At 38.7% G+C, this 22,653-nt stretch overlaps 2 protein-coding genes and 1 long non-coding RNA gene across 7 annotated transcripts in view; 2 read left to right on the forward strand and 1 right to left on the reverse strand.

The window, feature by feature from the left end:
- The first annotated feature begins 708 nt into the window (after nt 1-708).
- LOC100700459 (non-canonical poly(A) RNA polymerase PAPD7) lies at nt 709-8,893 on the forward strand. The gene is made up of 12 exons (XM_005450554.4): nt 709-1,632; nt 1,738-1,861; nt 4,266-4,312; nt 5,048-5,168; nt 5,244-5,351; nt 5,461-5,589; nt 5,748-5,961; nt 6,285-6,411; nt 6,534-6,658; nt 6,779-6,963; nt 7,167-7,295; nt 7,430-8,893. Exons 1-12 carry the CDS (start codon nt 944-946, stop codon nt 7,913-7,915), a joined length of 2,484 nt encoding a protein of 827 aa, XP_005450611.1. The 5' UTR covers nt 709-943; the 3' UTR covers nt 7,916-8,893.
- A 6,213-nt stretch (nt 8,894-15,106) lies between these two features.
- Nucleotides 15,107-22,027, reverse strand: LOC112848192 (uncharacterized). The gene is made up of 3 exons (XR_003222160.1): nt 21,948-22,027; nt 16,523-16,581; nt 15,107-16,296 (listed from the first exon to the last, which is right to left on the reverse strand). It is a non-coding gene; the product is annotated as an uncharacterized LOC112848192 (long non-coding RNA).
- adcy2a (adenylate cyclase 2a) overlaps nt 21,975-22,653 on the forward strand; it is a 57,377-nt gene continuing 56,698 nt past the window's right edge. For 2 of the 5 annotated variants that reach the window (XM_003443657.5, XM_025911412.1), the window contains exon 1: nt 21,975-22,110. The gene's annotated coding sequence lies outside the window, so the exon portion shown is untranslated. The remainder of the gene's footprint in view (nt 22,111-22,653) is intronic. The other 3 variants (XM_019364789.2, XM_025911413.1, XM_013270427.3) reach the window with 2 other exon arrangements.

A 22,653-nucleotide genomic window follows, 5' to 3' on the forward strand; every position in this document is an offset into this window, starting at 1 on the left:
TCTCGGTGATGTGTGCATATTTCAAAGCTATTGGGAATGCTGCATACTATCTGATCAACCTGTTATTTTTATGAAAAATGGCATGAACCTAAAAAAAATAAAACCTTCACAGTTTGTTGAACAGTGAGGTTTATTTTGCAAACGTCAGGAGTCATTAAAATAGAGTAATAACGGGGGACTACTAAACCACTATAACAATCGTGTTTTATCTTACCCGGTGTTCAGATTTCTTAAATGTGGAAATTTTGTAAGAGCTGCCATTTCCGGGACTGCCTATCAAAATAAAATCTACAATCGCTCGATATCCACATTCATAACATTCAAGCTCATACGAATTAGTTTTTTAACCTCTTCAATACTAGTTGTTATGATAGGAGCAGATAATCGTAGAAATGTTATAAATCAAAACTATTGTAGTCGTTAATAGTGGGAAATATTCTTAATAGAAACAAAAGCATGCTTTGGGCCAAATATAAGAGAATAGCAACAACAAAAAGAACGCCATAACTGGAAATAATAATAATGATAATAATAAGTAGCTCGTATTATTTTCTTTCTTTTTCATTTACTTTTAGTGCGTCAAAATAAAATAATTAAATGTAATTACATTTCAAGGGGCCAGCTTCCGTTCTGTGAGGCCTGTATATTGTTAGCTTTACCGCTCTCTCGGGGCTGAGGGGTGTGTTCAAAAGATTTAAATCCCTCAGACATGCGTAGATGCTGAATGCTACTGGGTGCGCCATATTGCTGGTTTACTAGGGGAGTGGAGTTGGCGAAGCCGCTTGGAAAACCAAACCCGTTTCCGGACATGAAACCCTGAGAGGATAATAAGTGAATAAGCGCGGTAGGATTTATTAGTTTGCTTGACTGCAGCGTGTTTCATTTGTTACATTGCTTGCCATTTTAAGAAGAGAAGAGGGGTTCCCGTTAAACTCTGAGTCCAATGGATCCCAGGACTGCTTGGATCCAACCGGAGCAGAAGGTACCTGCCAATTCCCTGTGGATGCACATTTGGGGAACCCCTCAGGAATTCGGAGCAGGCTCCGGTATCGACAGCCGCCTTCAACATCAACGTAACTTTGCAGCGCAGAGCGCGAACTCCATGGACTCACGCGGTGAGTATTGCAGAAATGTAGCACCGCCACCGATGGTAGTGTTGGGGAACCTGTCGAAGCGAGACGGCAGCGGGGAGAGGGGAAGTGTCCGGAGGAAGGGCTCGTTGTCGCCGTCCTCCTCCTCTCTGGACTCGGAGGCCGAGAGTTCCTCGCCCTCTGGCTCCTGCCTGCACATCGACAATTTGAGCGTTACAGAAGAGGCTAACCAGTTCTTGCACTACGGCAAGCAGGAGTTGAAGGAGAACAGTCTCCGACAGCAACACCCTCTAACCCCTTTTCACACTGTTCAGCAAGACTGGCGCAGCATGCAACAATCTGCCGACCACACCCCCCCTGGGATAAGAAATCAGCATGGGAACAAGCACCACTATCAGACAACCAGCCGCAGGAAGCACCTGAACAGGGCCAACACTTTCCACGGCATCAACCCCCCCCTGTTCTCCGACCCCAATGCACATCAACCAGACTCTAATTGTAGCCCGTGGAAAACCAGGCGCTACAGCCAGGGCATCAATGGGTAAGGAAAAGGAGGGAGGGGGTATGGACAAACTTTTCTTTTATCCAAATGCAGTGTTTCGCCATAGATGTGCATCTGGTTTACACTTGATTTCCGTCTTTTTAGTCTTCACGAAGAGATTCTGGACTTCTTCAGCTTCATGTCACCAAAACCAGAAGAAGAATCAATGAGAAGGGATGTAGTGAACAGAATAGAGGGGATTATCAAAGATTTGTGGCCCACAGTACAGGTGAGTGTCACCAGAATAGATGTTTACCTGTGCACACAACACCAGAGTTGGACAGGTAACTCTGGTGTGGGGTGGGGGTTGGGATGCTCAATTTTACATACTTTTTTTTTTTTTTTCTTTTGTGATGTGCTGCCAACACTCTCATAAGCCAAGTATGCTGGCTTATTAGTATCAGAGTACCTTCTTAAAGTTAACCAAGACACAAGCTGATGTTAGATTCTTGTTAAATTCAGGAGTACTCCTCCCTGCTTCCAGAGTAACAATGAACACATGAGTCAGATATATTTGAAAAACTAACCTTTACTCCCAGTCTTTGTCTGGCATCCAAATGTTCGGACACATGCTAGAACAGAAGGGATATTTCAACCTTAGGCACTTGTAAGCCTGAGGAAGTACAGAGATTTCCCCAATCAAGCGTTTTTTACTGCCTTGGTCGCAATAAAGGGCATCTTTTTGCCCCACACTTAATCCAATTTCTTTTTTCTTTGCTGTTGGTGTATTCAGTAATTTTTTTTTTTTTTTTTATGGTTATGATTATGCAGCTTGTTTTTGTTTGCGATGCCCTGCATAAATCAGGCCTGTGATTTTCATGGTTTCAGCAGTCATTACGTTTGGCACTTTACTGCATTTGTGTGTCCTGCTTTATGCAGAAGGCAGTCAGCAGCATAGTTTACACTATATGTCCAAACAGACTTGGCCAGATGTAATCATTCATTCATATTGCCTGCATTCCCAAAGTAACATTAGTAAATTATTTTCCGTTGTATACTGCCAACAGAGTTCACTCTGTAACAAATGGCTCTTTTTTTGGGGTGGGGTGGGGTGGGGGGGGTTCACATTATAAACATTTTGAACTAATCCTGGCCCACAGAAATCCCACTGGGCCTCACTGTGAATTGGATTCTTTTCCTTTCTTTTCCTCTGAAGATCATTCTGTGTTACTCCTCCTATCCCTGGCGCTGATTTTATTTATTTTTTTCTTTTCTAGAAACCAGACATTTACAGAGGCAATAGTTTTATTGCACATCTTGACTTATACATAAAATTAGTGTATTTTGACCATACACTATATGTAGAAAATGGAGATCAGGGGTTGGTGCTAACACTAGAAAGCCTGGTCAACAAGCTGGATACATAAACTGTGTGGATGCAGCACAGATACAGATATCTGAGAATCAGTGCTATGTAAAAGACTCAGAAATATTAAAGTTCTGCTCAAGTAAGACTGGAGTAAAACCTTGGATGTGCTGCCCCACATAGCAGTGCAGCTGGCTTTGCCTTTACTTTTTTATTGAGTTTTATTGTTTTTATTAAGTCCAGAATTGACCATATTTGCAAAAGGGCAGAGCACAAAGTTGTCACCTAATGCTAGCAGGCTTGGATGGCAAGCTGTGTCCAGACTGTATTATTGCACACTCGGAGACGCCTGGTAAGTAGTGAATATTTATCCAAATGGCTTAAAACTATAAATAAGATTGCAAACTAAATTGGACCTTGCAAATCTTTTTTCTTTCTTTCCCTAAATCACAAATAACAGCTTGCTAAAGGGGAACTTCTGCTACTTCTGTCAGCAGTCAAATCATCCGTAAACGTTAGTGACATAGTTCCATTGGCAGCCATACATGCCGGTACCATGATGTTGCTTCCACCATGCTTGTCAGGTGATCTGCTATGCTTCAGTTTCCCCTTCTGCATACTTTTCTCTTCCAATCTTTCTGTACAAGTTAATCATGATTTAATTTTTCCTGAGGTGAGCAGCCTTTTTTCTTTTTAGATTTTGTCTGGTCAAGTCTAATTTTGCCATGTTGAGTGTATGATTTGAGCCTTGTTCCATACCCTCTGTATTCAAGAAGGTCTCGCTTGATTGTTGACCTTGTCAGTGATAGACCTGCCTCCTCGAGAGTGCTCTTGACTCGGATGTTGGGAAGTTTGATGGTTAAGATAAAAAAACAAACTCTGCTGTTATCCTCTTTAGTTGCCTGCGCTGGTCTTTTAGATTGTGTACTCCTCTTTTTGAAGGACGTGCTTGACTGTTGATTCGGCCTCTTCTAAACTTTTTGCCATCTCTGATAGGTTGATTTTGGTTTGTCAGTTTAATCATGTCCACCTTCAGTGACCAGCTACCAATTAAGTTCAGCACTTGAAATAAATAAACTGTGTGTTATTACAAAAAATGTACTTTTTTATTTGTAATAACCCACTGTGGTGGTGTATAAAGGGAAAAACTGCTGATTGTGCAAACATGTATGACCTTAATTGTAACTACACTGAAGTCCTTTTTTTTTTGTTTTTTTGTTTTTTTTTTTTAAGGTTCCACATTGTCAGCTCAAAGTCAAGGTCAAGCTAGCAAATACCTCAGATATGCTTATGGCTCTTGAACCCAAACCTATGTTGTGCTCTGCAGGTGGAGATATTTGGCAGCTTCAGCACTGGACTTTATCTTCCAACAAGGTAACATTTGTTGCATTACGGTTGACATGCACTCTCTCCTTACACGGGCTACTAAAATGTAAAATGCGCTGCGTTTTAGGAAGTGGGAGCACCATTTTTGTCAATATTAAAATGCCACACTGCATTCAGTCTTCATTCTGCTAGAATTTACATTGAACTAGAAGCTGTTTGTTATAGTTTTTTATGTATGCAGTGTGTTTCTCAAGGTCTTGTCCTGAGAGTTGAGTTACAGAAATAAAGACTGTTGGGGGGGGAGTGACATTTCAGCAAATATGAGCAAATATGCAGGAGTTTAAAATATTCAGCAGCCTTATTTGGAAACATTGTATCGCATTAGCAAATGAAGTGATTTTTGGAGTGGGTACATACAGCATCTGTTTTGTGCAATGGTTGTTTTCATTGGATTCACATAATACTCACTCAGCAATGAAAATTAAACTGCCTGAACAATTAAATATTGGTTATGAAATAAAACTGTCTCTCTAACATGTGTACACAAACCAACAGGCAGAGATCACTGCTGCTTTCTTTATTATTTGTACATATGTGCATATGTATGTTATGTAGTCAAAAGCCTTTTTGTTGAGCAGATAAGATTGAAGTGTTCTGACTGGAACATGGCTACAGTAACTTCTCTTTTGTCTTGTTGTAGCTATTATTTTTTTTACATTCGGTGTGTGTCTGAGAGACAAAACGGTTTAAAATTGTGTTGCTTTCATTCTCCTGCGTCCTTAGTGACATTGACCTGGTGGTGTTCGGAAACTGGGACCATCCCCCGCTGCAAGAACTGGAGCAAGCCTTGAAAAAACACAATGTGTCGGGCTCACATCCCATCAAACTCCTTGACAAAGCTACAGTAAGTCGAGAGAGAATCCTGGCTTTTTAATTTTGGCATTGCCAAATTGTGAACTAATTCCTGACATTTCCTTAGGTGCCAATCATCAAGCTTACAGACTGTGAAACACGAGTCAAAGTGGACATCAGCTTTAATATAGAGACTGCAGTCAAAGCAGCACAGTTCATCAAAAGCTACCTTAAAGTAAGCCTTTAACACTTGACTTTTTTCCCTTTTTGAAAAAATAAATGAGTTCATGTAAATGATCGTTTTGTTTTTCTGCTAATTTTTTTTTTAATTTTTTCTCTTGTAGAAGTACCCCGTTCTGCCACCCTTAATCTTCGTTTTGAAGCAGTTCCTGTTGCAGAGAGAATTGAATGAAGTCTTCACTGGAGGCATTAGCTCATACAGTCTTATACTAATGGCTATCAGCTTCCTGCAGGTACACATTGATGCTCATCAGCAAAGTGATTAGTTCCAGAGTTGGTAATAACTACACTCTGGTTTATTTAAAATTAAAACATTTTGTAAAAGTTGACCAAAAAGTTGTTAAAATGTTACACAGCAAAGCTAATAAGTTCTTTATGTCCTGTTAATCAGCTACACCCTCGGATAGACACGAGCCGTCCCAACATTAACCTGGGCATCCTGCTGATTGAATTTTTTGAACTGTACGGCCGTGATTTCGACTACATTAAGACCGCCATCAGAGTGAAAAATGGAGGAGCCTACCTGTGCAAGGAGGAAATGCTCAAAGAAATGGGGAATGGAAACAGACCATCAATGCTCTGCATAGAAGATCCAGTCCAACCAGGTCAGACTAAAAAAAAAAAAAAATGTTCAAATCGGACATGTGTATAGAATTTGTACAAGACATTACTGCAAAAGCAAAAAAACACAGGCATTTATTGGCTGCTGGAAGGCCAATCCAAAGTGAAGAGAAATAAAAACGTTAAAGAGCTGCAGTATAATCACCTGTGGGTTCAGTAACAATAAAAGTTGTGCAGAGGAGGCAAATGATTGCTGTACATCCCAAAACATTTGATATATGAATGCCAAAATGTGTCATGCTGTTAGAGTCCGTCTTGTAATGCACAACTAATCTAGTGTGTGTGTTTGTTTCTGTGATCTTCACAGGCAACGACGTGGGCAGAAGTTCATATGGAGTCCTGCAAGTCAAGCAGGTCTTTGACTTTGCCTACATGGTACTGAGCCATAGTGTTTCTCCACTTTCACGTGCATACCCTAACAAAGACTGTGACAGGTTCGTGCCAACCCGCTCCCCCCCCCAAAAAAAGCAGTGTAACCTTTCCTTATGTTTAGGGGTGATTTTAATCTTTACAGTGTTTCTCGAAGTAGTCATATTTTATTTTCTCTATGTTGCAGTACTCTGGGAAGACTCATCAAAGTCAAACAAGAGGTCCTGAAATACAGGGACTGGACAATCCAGAAGTGGGGTGCCAAGCAGTATGCCAAGCTGGGAAACCACAGAATGTTGTCTTCAACTTCTGGTTCGTGCCTGCTTCACGTAACATGAACTGGAGTTCAGTTTCAATAACTGATGTTGCTGAAAAGAGGAAAATGTGGCAAATATACCCAATGCAGTCTAACTGTAATCTGTTTGGTCCTAGATGTAGAGGCTTGTGAACAGGATCTGGCCAGGCTGATGCTGGGTGGGGATCAAAGAGATGCATCCTCCCCGCTCAGTGCCGACTCCCTCTCACCATCTCCAGTTTTCGTTAACAGCCCCCATCACCGTTTGTCCTCGTCCTCTGTTTGCTCACTCTCCTCTTCTTCCTCCTCGGGAAGTGACATAGTAAGGGCAAATATTATTTTCTTCATTTTACCAAATTATTTGACAACCACTTTGGCACACAAGGTGGCAGTTCAAAATATGTAATGATAAAGCACATAGACAAAGCAGCTATAATGTTCCATCACAACTTGATCATAGTCCAAATGTTTAAGGTTTTTGTCTTGTCAGTGTGGCTTTCTTAACTTGTATATGGACATTCCTAGGAATCGGAGTCCCCTCACAGCACCGATGCTACTATCCAATTCCATCCCCTTACCTTCCAGTCAATGTTTCAGATGGCTACTAACCTGAGGACTGCGCATCCAGCAGGCTTTATTCACACAGTGCATCAGGTCGGTCTGTTTCTTCATAATAACGTTTTTAACAAAAGGCAAAATCCATTTTTTTTTTTTTTTAAAAATGCCCTTTTTATGCTTTAAAATAATCCCAAATTCAATCTTTTTCTTTTTTCCCCACAATTTTTCAGATCCAGATGTCCCTCCCAGAAAACATAGCCATCCCCCCTCTCTCCAATTGCCGCTTCTACCACGAGACCCCTCCTTCTATCAGCGTTGTGCACCGTCAGTCGCCACAAGCCGCAGCACAAACCCCTCAAATCTCACAATACACGAACTCTACCAGCCCTCTCCTAAGTCCCCACCACCACCACCACCATCACCACCACCACCACCAACAACAACTTCACCACCCTCAGGTAGGAGGACTGCAGAGCCGCTCTTATGCCATGGGATCCAATTCCCACGGTTCACTGGAGCATCCCAGACTTGGCTTCAAGCACAATCAAGGCAGTAACCTCCAAGGCCAAAGTCATGGTAACTTCAGTCCTCAGCGCAGATTTGTTCCCCAAGTTCATAACGCTACATCGGGTTTCAGGAACCAGCAGCAGTACGGCCGCAACGGCTGTCGACGCAAAAAGAAGGACAATCTTCCTGCCTTCAACCAAATCAGATGAAAGAATACACATACAGTATTTGTCCCAACTGGTTTCTGAAGGCCTCTCTACAACCATCAAAGTGATCATGTGATGATACTTTTCTTTTTTTAATCTTGATGTGGGAGGCTGTCAAAAATGCACCTTATTGTGCTAGCATTCCCAAGTCAGTTCACGATGTCGCGACTTCTCGTCAGAAAACTGAATTTAAATCCATGACTGAACTCATTTTGTTACATCTGTCTGAAGTCAGAAGCCCCTCTCTCAATGTGACGCACACCAGCACAGACTTGATTGAGGATTTCCCAGACTTAACCTTCTCATCAGTGTTACTTCCTAGTTTATTGAGCAGCTCAAGTCAAATAGAGTTTCCATGGAACTCGGACATTTTTGAACATCGTGTGCCATTTTACTGAACTGGTTCGTCGACTCTGGCATCTCTTGAACTCTTGACTCTTGTCGGGGCCCATCTCATCAGGTTCGGGGCTCATTTGATCTTGTGAATGCAACACCCTATTAGCTGAACTCTTCATGAAGAGCCCCTACAGCTAGGGCTATTACTACAACTTGTACTCTGGATCGAAGCGAAGCACTACCTTTCTACCTATGCAGCTCAACGCTGACGGTGTTTTTGGTGTGACGGCACAAAAACGGACCTTATCTCAAGTGCTCAAACTGTGATGACTTGTTTGAATGTACGAAGTGTTTTTTGTGTGTGTGTGTGTGTGTGTGTGTGTGTGTTGGTCATTACCTGTTGTCTGCCCCCTTAATTTTTATTTTTTTTATTTATATTTTTTTGGGGGGTGGTTGTGTTTTAAAAACTTTTTTTTTTTTTTTTTTTTTTTTTTTTTTTCCCCCTCACCAATGTCTCCTCCCCCCACACACATTAGCACGCCTGTGTTTTGTTCTGTACTGTAAACATTGCCACCTTATTTTATGTCTGTTGCATTTCTGTGCAATATTGACCAGTTTTAATTTATTACACTTTTTTTTTTTTTTTTTTTTTTTTTTTTTAAAAAGGGGGTTCTCTCCACTATAAGGTTGCTTTTTATTTTTAGACTACATTGATCTGTGCAATAGAAGGATTTGAGGGCCTAGAAGGACTGTCTGCTTGTCTGTTTACAGCTTTCCAACACAAGGGGGAGCTAGGGTGTAATGTGAGAAATGTGCCAAAAATCCTATGATGCCAACACTTAACTAATGTGTCATTTACCATTGATTTATGATCACTTGAAATTTTCCCAACTGTCCAAATATAGCTTATCCCCCCCCCCCTCTCCCACCACTGGTTCTCATTTTAAACATATCACTTAATTTGGGGTTTGTTTTTGCGCTCTTTTTTTTTTTTTTTAATTAGTATTTCCTCTTGGTAGGCTGTGTTGGGGAAATGCACCTTTTTAGCAATGTTATATCTTGTTAGTTCAAGAAAAGTTGGTGCTATTTATTACCAGCAAAGTGCTTGTTTTCTTGCCTTATATCCTTTTTGATTCTGTTAAAGCAACAATGTAACTGCCTTTCTAAATGACCAAATCTGCCCCTTCTCCATTACATAGCCAGAGCCTCTTGTTTTGTCAGTGGCAACAAAGCTGTTGGGCTTTTATTTTTGCCATACAGCTTGTAGGTGTAAGCTCTGACAGCAGACTCCGATTGCAGTCAGTGATTGTTAGCATGAGCATCATGTCTGTGAGGTTTGTCTTTTGTAATTAATAAGGATAGTTGATTTGTGCAAGAGGGCCTCATATTTTTTCCAGAGGTTTTCCTCTGCTATCTTTAAAGTCTGTATTTCAAAGACAAAGTTTCACAGCTAAAGTTTATACAGCAACTTGTGATATGACTTGAGCTTGGCAAACCAGAGATTTATTGTTACAAGATGTTTGGCTGAGGCAAGAGTAAAAATGACTTAGTCTTGTGCTTTGAAAGTCAGATCATTGTAACACGTCGTGTACCAAACTGATGGACACATGATGCTGTCGGCTTTTTTTTTTTTTTTTTCCCAGTGCAGCTTTTTAGCAATATGTTTAAACGATAATCTAGGTTGTTCCACGAACCAAATCCCCCCCCCCCCAGCTCATTCCTTCCTGTACATTTAGTGGCTGGTTGTATTGTGTAAACAACTGACTCTTTTTTTTTTTTTTTTTTTTTTTTAAAATACAATTTTTCTATTTTTTTAATAAACATTTTAAAATTCCAAAAGTCCTTTGTGTGTGAGAATTTGTGGACTATACTCAAAAAGTGTGTCCAAGGAAACACTAATTTAGTTTTTCTCTCAATTGCTTTGACACAGTTTTTCCAGCAGAGGTTATTCTCACTACTCTTCATGCAGTTCTTTTAAAAAAAAAAAAAAAGAAAAAAAGAAAGAAAGTTGAGGCAATTTTCATAACAGTCACCTGTGCAAAAGATACATGATGTTGAAACAACTGTGAAAAAGGTTTTGATTGTTGTAAGTATATTGTAATCCCACAAAGTCCCTCATGGGGGCACTGCTGGATCATTTGCTTGGTGTAGCTGCTCCAGAGCCATTAGCTTTCAGATTGTCAGCAGGGAAAAGGGAAGAAAGGGCTTCAATGAAGTGGTTCATCTAAAGGTTTAATCACTGGAGGGTTAGTGGCTAAAACTATCATTTTATTTCAATTAAAACAATGGAAAAGGGGGCAACGAGGATGCCCCCTTTTAGTCTTTCATTTAAAATGGCTGACTAAGACACTAGGAAATTAGACTTTAAATTTACGGCTTGTAATGATTACTTTGGCACAGCTACAGTTCATAATATTGTTAAAAGTCGGTTCTTTGTTCCTGATGGATCTATTTACTAGATTAGATCATAAGGCTCATGGGATCTGGCCTATGCACTGATGAGAAATTCAGCTGCCTTTGCACACAGTGGTTGTTCACACAGTTTGTGCTGCTACATGGTTTGCCTAAAAGCATGTCCACCCTTAGGGGAAATAGAAGGAGCCTCCAGTTAGCGTTCACCTGCTGAGATCTGCATGCAGTAAAGGGGGCACTTGTCTTTATGTAATGCTCGCAAAGAGTGAATATCTTTCTCTAGATTAGAGCGCATATCAAAAAAATAAATTTATACTACGTTAAAAATGAGAACTTTGCTTTGCTCAACATGTCAAGATGTCTCTTTTCTCTCCAGAGGGAATAAACAAGCCCTTTTCACATATAAATCAGTACAATATCATTGTGTGCTAACCAGTCAAACTGAAATGACCAAAGAAGGTTCTTTAAAAGAGCTTCCTTTCAACCTCTACTGGAATTAAATATAGCTTATGCCTCGAGGCCGTCTGAAAGCACCATGACTATAGTTTAAAATTTGGCATCAATACATAGTATCAGGGTATAAGGGAAATTTTGGTCCAGAGAACAAATATTACAATATTATTTTCACTTGTAATGGTTGTTGGTCTGACTCATAAAATAATAAATCACAATTTTAAAGATTATGGACATACAGAGTCCAAGACAAAGTCTCTTATCTATATGCCAAGTGGACATGTCATTATATATGGAGACATAAATCATATATGCATCAGATTTTTGCCTTACACATTTTCAAATGATATAGCTGTTATCTTCTCAATGCCACCCAATAGTGCTCAGGCCAGTTTTTTTTATTTTTGAAAGAAGTGTTAGAAGTGACATTGACAAGTCTTTTTTTTCTATTTTTCTGCCAATTATTCTTCCTTTGTGTCTTTCTGAAATACAGAGAAAATGTGATCAAAGGCTCAGCCTTAACTACTGACAGGTTCTTTTTGTCATGCTTTCAAGATGTATGGAAGAGACTTTTCTACCATTATGCTATTTACAGCATGGAGCCATGTAGACACAGATGATGCGAGCACAGTGTGCGCAAAACAGAGACGAAAATGACAGTGATGGTGTTGTTTTAGTGCAATGGAAAGGGAAGTCAAGAAATAAGAAAAAGTCTCACGGACTTTTTACTTTTGCACCTGTAAATGGACCTCTAAGTGAAAGACGATGTCCATCTGAAGTTCTGTACTACTGTAAAATCGTAAATGTACTGACATCGGTCCCACTTCACTTTTCACTTTCTATTAGTTCAGCCTCTTAGAGGAAAAAAAACTTTAAACATGGTGGTCTTCACATTCGATATACTATACATCCTCTTATTTTTATGTAATTATATATTTATTGTATATTTATTTGTTTTAGAAAAAAAAACTATTATACCAATAATAAATGTCGACCATCAAAGCTCAGCCCTGAGCCCTCTGAATATGCCACTGATAGCTAAAACCAAACATTCAGATTGAGTAGCTGTTTAAAATGTGTCTAAAATCAGATCCCATTAATTGTGGCCTATGTGCACCCACCACATTCATTCATTTCTCATTTACGTAGCACCTGTTAAATAGCTTATCTCCCTTGTTTGTTTCCAAAGTCAGAGTATAATACTCTTAGCTAACAAGCATAGCCTCTTGGCCTAGATATCTCCACTTACCTTGATTTCATGCTCATTCGTGGTTCAGTCCAATGTGCTCACTTGAGATATCTTTTCTTCTTTGGCTCAAAGAGGCCTGATGGATTCTGTATTCTGCCTGATAAAATGGCTCCATTCAGCCTCTCTCTAGTCTAAAGCTCACTAATGACCCATACACACCAGTATTCATTTGCTTCCCACAAAACCTATTTTTCTGTGAATAATGGAGCCTTTTTTTGGCAGTTTTAAGAAACATACTTCTCTAAAGACCCTGACAGAGGAATGGAACAGACCCTAGTTACATCTATATCTTGCAGATCATTAGTTCCATTTTTGGAGATTTCTTTAGAAGGCAGTGTTAATTTTTCATATTCCACAGGCGGCTGTCAACAAACATTGCATAACGAAACTGAGGTACAAATCTCATCAACCAGCACAGTTGCTGACGGATGTTGGTCCGAAATTTTTTAAAGGTGTAGAAACTCAAAACAAGGTTTAATTAATCTAAATCAAACCATACATTCAGTTCGATTTAAATTTCATTTCAAAACATTTGTGGTTACACACCCAGACTTTCAATAATAAAAGACTAACTTAGCATAATGCAAAGTAAACTTGTCACAGCTAAAAATGCTAGCACCTTATTTGATAAATGCTCCATATTCTTCTCCAGCTAGTCGCTTACTTTGCCTGTTTATTGCTTGTTCTTGGCAAAGTTTCCACAGTGGGTTTTTATCAGAGTACAGTAGAGCTGTGAGACTGAATCAAAATGTCTAATTGTAAAACTGAAACAATGAGCTGAATGCCATTATAATCTTCAATAGAGCCAACAGCAAGTGCAGAATATAGATAAGTTGTTGTCAGTTTATCATTTCAAGCCTTTCCACATTATCATGCCAATTCCATCTGTTGTTCATGTTAAATATTTGACTAATCCAAATTACTTTGGGTGTAGATTATGAATAGCAAAAAGCAAATAACAAATAAAATTACGGTGCATAACATATATAAAATGAGACCTACAAATCATAAAAATATACGATGTAGGTTCTTTGAAAGTTAACACCAAGAATAAACTTAGAGAGCAAATGCATATTTCCAAGATTAAATGATGACCGCATTATTTTTGAGGTTGTATTTATACAGAAAAACACATTTACAAACCGGGTGCCTTCCATCACTTTATCTTTTCTCTATAGCTTGCACCCTGCTGAAGAGTTATTTAGATGACTCAGCCTATTACTGCATACTGTATGTATCTCTTCAGATGTTGATAGCTAGCTTGCTTGATGATTTGGCTTTATGCAGCACAACAAACCGCAGAATGCAGCATGACCCCATTTATGCACTGTTTTTGTTGCGCTTGTGTGTCTGAACTCGAAGGGAGAAATAGAAAATAGAAAATTACTTTTATTCATCTTCGTCTTGGGCTCCTTTGTTTACTCTTGTTCTCTCGGGGTATGTGAAAATGTAAAGGAAAGTGACTGGATCAGTGTTGTAGCCATTAATTGCAGTTTCTGCCACACTGTCCCTGATTTTGACGCTGTTAAACACAATCAGACAAACTTGATTATGGATAAATCTATATAAAGATATATTTCTGCAGCAAGCATTTGTTGCAGAGCTGCGATGAAAAGGAACACATCTGCAGTATTTATGCAAAAACTGGCCATTGGTATGGCTGTCTGTGCGAGGGTTGGGGTTCTTACAACCAGCTAATTGATTAATGACAGGATTCATTTCCCATTCCTCAAGTAACCCCTATGATGTCACCCATTAGTTTCAGCACTCTGCACTTTGCAGATGCTACACTACCATTTTGTCTCCACTTTATCAAAGATGCCACTGATGTCACTCACTGGTCTGTGGACTCTGAACCTGCAATCTTCGTTGCCTTGGTATATATCATGTATATGTCGATGAGAGCTTAGTAATAGGGTCATAAATACTAGTATTTATACAGCACCAGATCACAATAGTCACCTCAAGTTGCTATAAGGTAAAGACCCTACAATAATACAGAGAAAAGCCCAACACTCAGTTGACCCACCTGTGAGCAAGCACTTGGCGACAGTGGGAAGGAAAAGTCCTTTTTAACAGTCCTTTTTCATTTGAAATGAAAGTTACCCCGCTCAGTCATTATGAAGAGAAAATTCTGAAGATTGAAAATGTTTTTGTGCCAGGCTGTAATCATGCTATTTTATTGCTGAAGAAAAGCATGCCATACCCTCTGGGAATGTCATGCTTTTGAAGCAAGCCTCAAGTGGCCATTAGTGTTACTGCATTTTTGGCATTTACGTGTTGTCTCAATTTTTTTTATTTTTTTTTTTTATCCCTGAAGGCTGCAAATTTAGCAGCAATATAAACCACAACTTCAAAGTAAAATAGACAAGCTTCCACAGGTGCAATGTCTGAATAAAATATCAGGGTCTTCTCTGGACCATCATTTCCACTAAAATAAAGGTTTGCTGTATGTAATCCTTGAAACCAATCGTTTTGATAGTTGTGTTGCCCTTCTGGCTTGCCAAATGAACCATGAGGCAGGCAGGCTTTCATATTCCACCCTGGATGGCATGAACAGAAATAAAGGTACTCAGATGTTCCTATTCCTTTATTTTTTATAAGCCATTCCAATGAAAAACACAGTTTCAGAAATTTTCATTTTTTTCAGTTAACTATTTTATGTATGGAAAATCAAACCCTTTATATAGCCAATTTGGCAAAAAAAAAAAAATAATTATTTGCAGCAAATATGCTAACTTCCACATGTACTGCACAGATTTCAGTCAAGTGCTTGAGTGAAAACCAAAAATCAGCCATGTTGTCCCTTTGTTGCATTTAAACATACAATACCTATGTGTTTCCAGGAAGGGCATTTTTTGTAGAATAAAATGTACTGCATTAAAAAAAAAAAAACAACCCAAAAAACAGCAGAACTAAGGAAAATCAGATCCTGCAATCACAGAAATCTGTCTGTAGTCACCTAGCAAGTTGAGGGATACACAAACCCACAAAATAGCACACATTTTCCCTTTCTTTTCTTTTTTTTTTAAAAATTGGCAGACATGCATTGGAGGGCATCTGTCAAGAGACAGCTTACACCAACAACAAATGGCAGACAATCTGTTCTTGAGTAAATTACAAGCAGTTTTTGCAGTAACGAGCTTTAACTGTTGCTCTGGAACAGACTGCCAGTGATCCTCCACTTGCTCCTGTCCACTTGTAGAAACAGAAATTCAAGAGGTTTGTCTCGATAGTCACTCTAACAGTCGGCGGGATCAGCATTTTAGATCGAAAATTAAAACTGTGCAGGGAATTAAATATTGATTTCTTTGGCAGGAGACAAGTAGTCATCCATCCGTAAACGTATACGTGCAGCGAGTTTTCCACTTTGCATCTCCGCCAGTTCTATTGTGCCCTTTTGCAGATTCAACTAACTGTTTTATCTTTCGTCTGCAGCTTCATTGCTTTGATCAGCTCTTACTGCTCTCATTAGCATCATTTTGACACAAAAACGTTTGAAGCTACTTTGTTAATACAGCAGCAGTTTTTAGTAATATTATAATGCAACAACCTAAACAGTCTTGCAGAGCTATACAAGAGTTGTACATAATAGCAGATATGCTAATTGTGTTGCTAATTGTGTAGAAGGTCTGCCTATCACAGCCACCTCTGACTTGATCAAAATGACATGACATTAAAAAAAAAGACAGAGTTAAAGAAATAAGACATATTGTGAAATATAAGCGGGTCTGAGACAATATTTCAGTTTCACAGCTGGGGTGAAAATAGCCCGCAGTGTTGGGACACTGAAGGAGTGACAGGCAAATTGCCTGCTGGATGATGAAATTTTCCTGGCATAGATCCAGGTCATCCTCAAGTGTCACTGGAAAATAGTTTTTATGACAGCAGTTAACGTCCTTTAATTGCTTAATTTTCATTCCCGCCCAGCTCACTACAAGGAAATAGATTAAAAGATAATATAAAATATGGAAAGGCTCATCAAAATTCTGACTGCTAGTGATAAGAGAGCACAGCTTTCAATATCTGGAGATCTGGGTATGGCATGGAGTGTAACTGCAAAATTATATATACTTCAGGTTACTTATAATAAGTGTGCTTAAAATAAATTATAGACACACAATGAAAATGATGATTGCGGTATACTGCCGCTATCTTACCTAATGACTTCTTATGGAGACACTTATATTTGGTATCCAGCTTTTGGCCTTCTGGATGCCTACATTAAAAAAAGAGAGCAAATGATGAAGAAATGAAAACAAGTATTTAAGTAGTAAAATTAATTGGATGGAATAATGACAAGTCATGATCTGACTTAAACTCCTGTGCTTCAGCTGCCGTTTAAAACTATCACGAGGGCTAAAGTCCTTTTCTGAACTCCGCCTCACATCTCAGCCTGGCTGTCATGTGTGTCAGCACAACGTAAGCAGCTGTGTCAGATCACAAGGCTTTAATTACAGACCTTGTTCATTAACACATCCTGCTTTGCAGTATTTTAGGACATGTCAAACTGTGTGCGCATGTGTTACTTTTCTGTCACACTCTTGCTTCTTGATCCACGTATTCTTAATGTGTCCATTTTATTAAGGACATAATAAAAAGCACGTCCACCTGTCTTGTAGAAGTGCCTTTTTTGTTATGTCCCTGTGTTGAAATCGTTTAATCTATAAAAGAACCTCTAAATAAATGTTATCTATTGATTTAACGAACCCACATGATGCTGTTTATTCATAGACTTCAGGCTTGTACCAAATACAGTATTACAGCTCACAAAGATTCATTCAAACATGTTACTGCTAACTTCCTTACAGCCTTACATACACTTTCTCCCCCATACCGTCACAGTTTTACAGTCTTGTTTTTGCAATGTTTCCTGTGCATGCTTTTATGCTCAGCACCATGGGCCCCCCAGCATTCTGCTGCACTGCATCGTAGTCCTGGTACTTGCCTCACTAATAATATGTCCTACTGGACGCAGCAAAACACAGCTCAAATGAGCTGTACATGAACAAAGCTTTAATTCAAATATAATCCGGTTACATCATAATCAATTTCATTTTAAGTCTAGGTGCTTAATTATTTCTGGTTTGATGAATTGTAGGGTGTCCTTGGACACAGTGAAACACACCAATAAAAACAGCCAGTTATTATCAGTATTATTTTGATCACAAAGGCCGAAATCCTATTTTGATGACACAGTCTTGTCCCTGAATGAATAATCATTCAAGGATTGCGCTCAGTTCTGGAAAAGTTAGAATCGGATAATTCAATATACTGCTGTACAGCTCATCTCTACCATGGTCTCATACCTGCAGCGAACATCACAAAGAAGAAAACGAAGAGCTCGTCTGAGCAGTGTCCTCCTAGCGAAGGCCGATAATAATGGAGGCTTACACAAAGACATGTGAGGATCATACAGCTGAACTGAGCTCTGCTAGCACGCTAATTTATTATCGCTCAAGCTTATTTTCAGCCCAGGACACCTGAACAATAGTGCCCGGAGGTTCTGTTGTTGAATAGGGTTTATATGCTGTTTTGGAGGTTATTTGCTGATATGTTTTACTGATGTAGAAATGACATGAACAAAATATCATTAAACTCTTGGTTTAATGATATTTTTCTAATGCAAAACTCTCTGTGATCCCTTGTTGTCGGTTGGCAAAATCATTTGCTGCTGGGACATTAGTCACAACTGTCAATATAGCATTGAAAAAAAGTGTTCAGAGCTAATGTTGTTCTAGAGTATTTAAAAGTAGAATGGGAGGGAGAGCCTTCAGTTTTCAGGCCCCTCTTCTGTGGAACCAGCTTCCAGTTTGGATTCGGGAGACAGACACTATCTCTACTTTTAAGATTAGGCTTAAAATTTTCCTTTTTGCTAAAGCATATAGTTAGGGCTGGATCAGGTGACCTTGAATCCTCTCTTAGTTATGCTACAATAGATGTAGGCTGCCGGGGATTCCCATGATGCATTGAGCATTTCCTTTCCAGTCACCTTTCTCACTCACTATGTGTTAATAGACCTCTCTGCATCGAATCATACCTGTTATTAATCTCTGTCTCTCTTCCACAGCATGTCTTTATCCTGTTTTCCTTCTCTCACCCCAACCGGTTGCAGCAGATGGCCCCGCCCCTCCCTGAGCCTGGTTCTGCCGGAGGTTTCTTCCTGTTAAAAGGAAGTTTTTCCTTCCCACTGTCGCCAAAGTGCTTGCTCATAGGGGGTCATGTGATTGTTGGGTTTTTCTCTGTATCTATTATTGTACGATCTACTGTACAATATAAAGCGCCTTGAGGTGACTGTTGTTGTGATTTGGCGCTATATAAATAAAACTGAATTGAATTGAATTGAACTGAATTGAATTAATGGCGGGAAAAACAGATGTATGAAAACATCTGGTTTGCACCATTCCATCAGTCTACTTTTCTTTTCACCATGCAGTTTCATACAGTCACATCTCTGGGAAATGTAAAAAATATGAATACATTTCAGCAGCAGACAATTTAATTCACAAGGTTTTGAGAAATGTTTATTAAGATGTGAAGTTGATTGTATTTAAAATAGATTAAATAACAGTGAAATGCTGAAGAGAAGTAGTGAAGAAGTTTGGATTTTCCAGCCACAAGCCTTGATCTTTCAGCAACACCACCTTAACATTTAGCTTGTATGCTACCTACCCAGACTTTATAGAGATCCGTATTGGAGTTAATGAATTCAAATTTTGCTCCACATCTATTGGCTGTGTTAATAGTAAACTGTTTGTCTTGTGAACTGTGTGGCGATGATAGAGAATGTAAAAGTTGCATTAATAGCTAGCTGCACCTCCTCCCAAGAGGATGATAAATCCATCAATCAGTGCAGGTTACAAAAACAAACCGTACTAAACAGACTGAAAAATGCAGACTTGAAGGACGCATTAACATGCCATTAATTTCAAAGTAGGCCTTCTAAATGATACCGAAGCCATTATTATAGCACTTTTACATTTTGTCCAACCTTTAATGTGGAAAATATTACTAATGGAAGACCTTTTATCCACTTTAATGGTTTTGATGTTGATGCTAATTTTCAATTCAAATATAGTTATGATGTAACTCAGTGAAGACGCATTGAATGTGGTCTCAGACTGGCCACATGGGATATAAAAATCGAGGTCATTAAAAAAATAAAGAAATAGAACATAATCTATTAAAAAAAACAAAAACCTTGTGCTATACACAACTTAGATGCCAACCTTTCATAGTTTGGGTACAAATTACACTGAATAGTACAACTAATGGATGAAACTGAGCAGCAAATATTTGTACAGCCTGACAGTCTTTATAATCTCTGTCTATAAGCTATAAAGCCTTATAGCTACAGTGTGTCTCCTGTCTGTGAATATCTCAATACATACAAACAAAAAGTGAATTTTTGTGCTCCCTTAAATAGACCTGTGCCTGGCCTTCTGATAGGTTTGCCTTCTTTATTTAATTTTTATATAAAGAACATTTCAGGAATGTGACAGAAATAAGTATCTTCAGTTTAACACGTCCCTTCTTTTTTATTTTCTGTATGCTTAGAAGTTATGAAATAAACATAAAAAGGACCAGTTTACATTAGCATAATATCATGTAGGTTGAAAAGTCATTTTGTCTAAGCATTGATGGATTTAGGCTGATTAACATACTCTTGATGCAATCATTGTGTCCTTTTAAAAGTTAACAACATACCAAATGTTATGTTTTTTTCTTCAATTACTTCTAGTCTTCAAGTATTTTTTTTTGTGTGAGGTGAGTTGATGTGTAGTATTCCCATTTGATAACAAATCAGACATAAAGAAAGACAAGGAGACTAACAAAATTGAGAATTAGTGAGAAAAAGATGAGAAAAGTTTAACAGAAGATAATTTAGGGCAAGAGGTAATTAGTGGAGCACTTTTATCGGTTTATCTGAGAAATAGTGAAAGTCTAACTGTTCTCACTCTCTCAAGGGACAAACATACAGGCTCTGGTTGCTGTCACCCTCTTCCCATTTCACTGTGGAAGTGACAATGACTTATTTCCTCACACGTTTTCTTTATACTTCACACATTTACATCTAGTTTTTATCCATTTTCATTAACGTTTCATCATTTTGTGACTAATGTCAAGGTTAAACTCACCAAAGGGTAGGGCAATCAAAATTCTCCAGGAACTCAGCTGGAGGAAAATGGAGCCGCTGATTAGTTGTTAAGGGTAAAGCGGAGAGTAGAAAATGGATTAGAGTGCAGTTAGAATATGTCGCACTTCATGAAGTGTGAATGAAGGATGTTTTCCCCGTCTGAGGTTATGGAGAAACTGTGAATGACTGAAGACACTTTCAAAAACAAGCAGAGCAAAAAATAAAAGCGGGGGGGGGAAAAGTACTCCTCAAGAGACCCTTTTTGATTTGCTCTCCTTCTCCTCAATTTAAATACTTTGGATATATTTTCTTTTCACACAGTAAATATTATATAAGGTAAGACACATGAAATGCCTTTAGATACTTATGGAAAGTAAGTACAAGCTCCCGGGTATGTGCTCCTTCAAAGGGTTGCTTGAAGGGTAAAACTTGGTTTTGGATTGGGTTGCAGTTAAAGGTCGGAGTCAGACATGGCAGGTGGGATGGTTTGCAAAGTGTATACAAAGTGTATTATAAATTAAAAGAAAAAAAAATCTCACAAACGAACTAATTCATTTGTGAGATTCTATGTATGCTCTTGTACTGGTATATGTGCTAGTGCAGTACATTCTGTGATACTTAATATTGAGTCATTCTATCAACCTGAATTCAAAACATCCACGGTGCTTTTAAGCATTTAATTGTGCATCAGAATTATTAGTACAATCAGCACCAAGGTTACCAAGAGAATATGAAGGTTAAGGTTGCTGGGAGGCTCTCAGTTAGACACACTTATGGGTTAAGTGGCAAATTTCTTTGCCCAGATAATGAAGGGTTACAGTTAAATACTCTAGTGCCTTAAAATATCCAGGTCTTCTTTGATATCTAGGTTAAATCAAATGAGAAGTGGAGACAGTCAGGGAAAAGAGACAATCTATATTTTAGTGCATTTATGTCTGGCATATCATTATATCATATGTGGATAGAACAGCAATTAAGATGTGTTGTTTAGGGACCAATAATATCCCATCTATAAAAGACTGCTTGTCCAATACAAAATCCCTTTAAAAACTTAGTGTTGTAGGATATAGTAAGCCAAATTTTTTCACTATGGTTTTACTGCCAGTTTAGTATTCCCTCAGATGGTATGATGTAACATCTTCTAACAATGTTTAAAAGATAGCACTGTTTCCCCTTGTTAGATGAATAAGATATCTTGTTCGCACTATAATGCGTTTTTACGGAGCCCCGCAGGGGACATGGGAGAAAAAAAAAATTAAGACGGACTTTTGCGAGATCTCGCAAAATCTCGCAAAAGTCCGTCTTAATTTTTTTTTCTCCCATGTCTCCTGCGGGGCTCCGTACGTTTTATCATGAGTAAAAACGAATACATTTTAATGTCAAACTGCAAGATCCAGACTTTTTTTTTTTCCTTTTGTCTTCCCTTATTGACAAAAATAAATACCTACTGATTGGACGGAGATGGCCAATCACTTCCGGTATTTTGGAGCAGGCGCCCTCTGCTGGACTGGCGCGAAACCATTTCCAGGCCAAATGGGAGGAAACAAGGAGGAGTTTGCGTTAAATTACGTTATCGAACATGACACGAAGATAACATTTTAAAGACAATAGGTATGGTATTTAAAATCTAAAAATATTTGCCAGTTGTAAACTTGCTTCGTCTTTGTTGTGACATTAGCACAGCTGCCATCTAATTACACTTACCAATAACAGCTCGCCTTTACTCTTTTCCTAAAAAGGAAACCCAAAGTGTGAAGTTTTTTGACGTGATGAAAATAAGCCCATTATTTCATTCGCACTTTTTGTGCCATATTGCATAAAGTGACAGTAAACTGAGTTCAATGTTCCGCTGTGAAAACACATGGGTAATTTCCTTGGCTGACAAAGTGAGAGCTCCAGTGCAGCCTGCTGAAAGTTTTTGTATGAGAATTGTTACCACCTTTGATTGTTGAAAGTCATTGAGAACATGCATGTTCTATTTAATTTTTTATATGCTACATGATATGTTTTTCATTGCTCATGTTATGTTAAAGGCACTTTTGATAGCTCATTTCATAGCGACATCTTGACCTAGCAGTCTTCTTGTAAGTGTTGTTGCTATTGTGTCAGGTTTCTTCTGCTTTGCACCATGGGCTGCTTACCTCCACCACATTA

The sequence above is a fragment of the Oreochromis niloticus genome, linkage group LG11, assembly GCF_001858045.2.
Source record: "Oreochromis niloticus isolate F11D_XX linkage group LG11, O_niloticus_UMD_NMBU, whole genome shotgun sequence".
NCBI lineage: Eukaryota > Metazoa > Chordata > Actinopteri > Cichliformes > Cichlidae > Oreochromis > Oreochromis niloticus.

Bases quoted from the DNA above. Each gene is read 5' to 3' on its own strand.
- LOC100700459 (XM_005450554.4), top strand. From the start codon at position 944: ATGGATCCCAGGACTGCTTGGATCCAACCGGAGCAGAAGGTACCTGCC. The intron at 6,412-6,533 runs GTTCGTGCCAAC...TCTATGTTGCAG, and splicing joins CCTAACAAAGACTGTGACAG to TACTCTGGGAAGACTCATCA. The intron at 6,659-6,778 runs GTTCGTGCCTGC...GTTTGGTCCTAG, and splicing joins AATGTTGTCTTCAACTTCTG to ATGTAGAGGCTTGTGAACAG.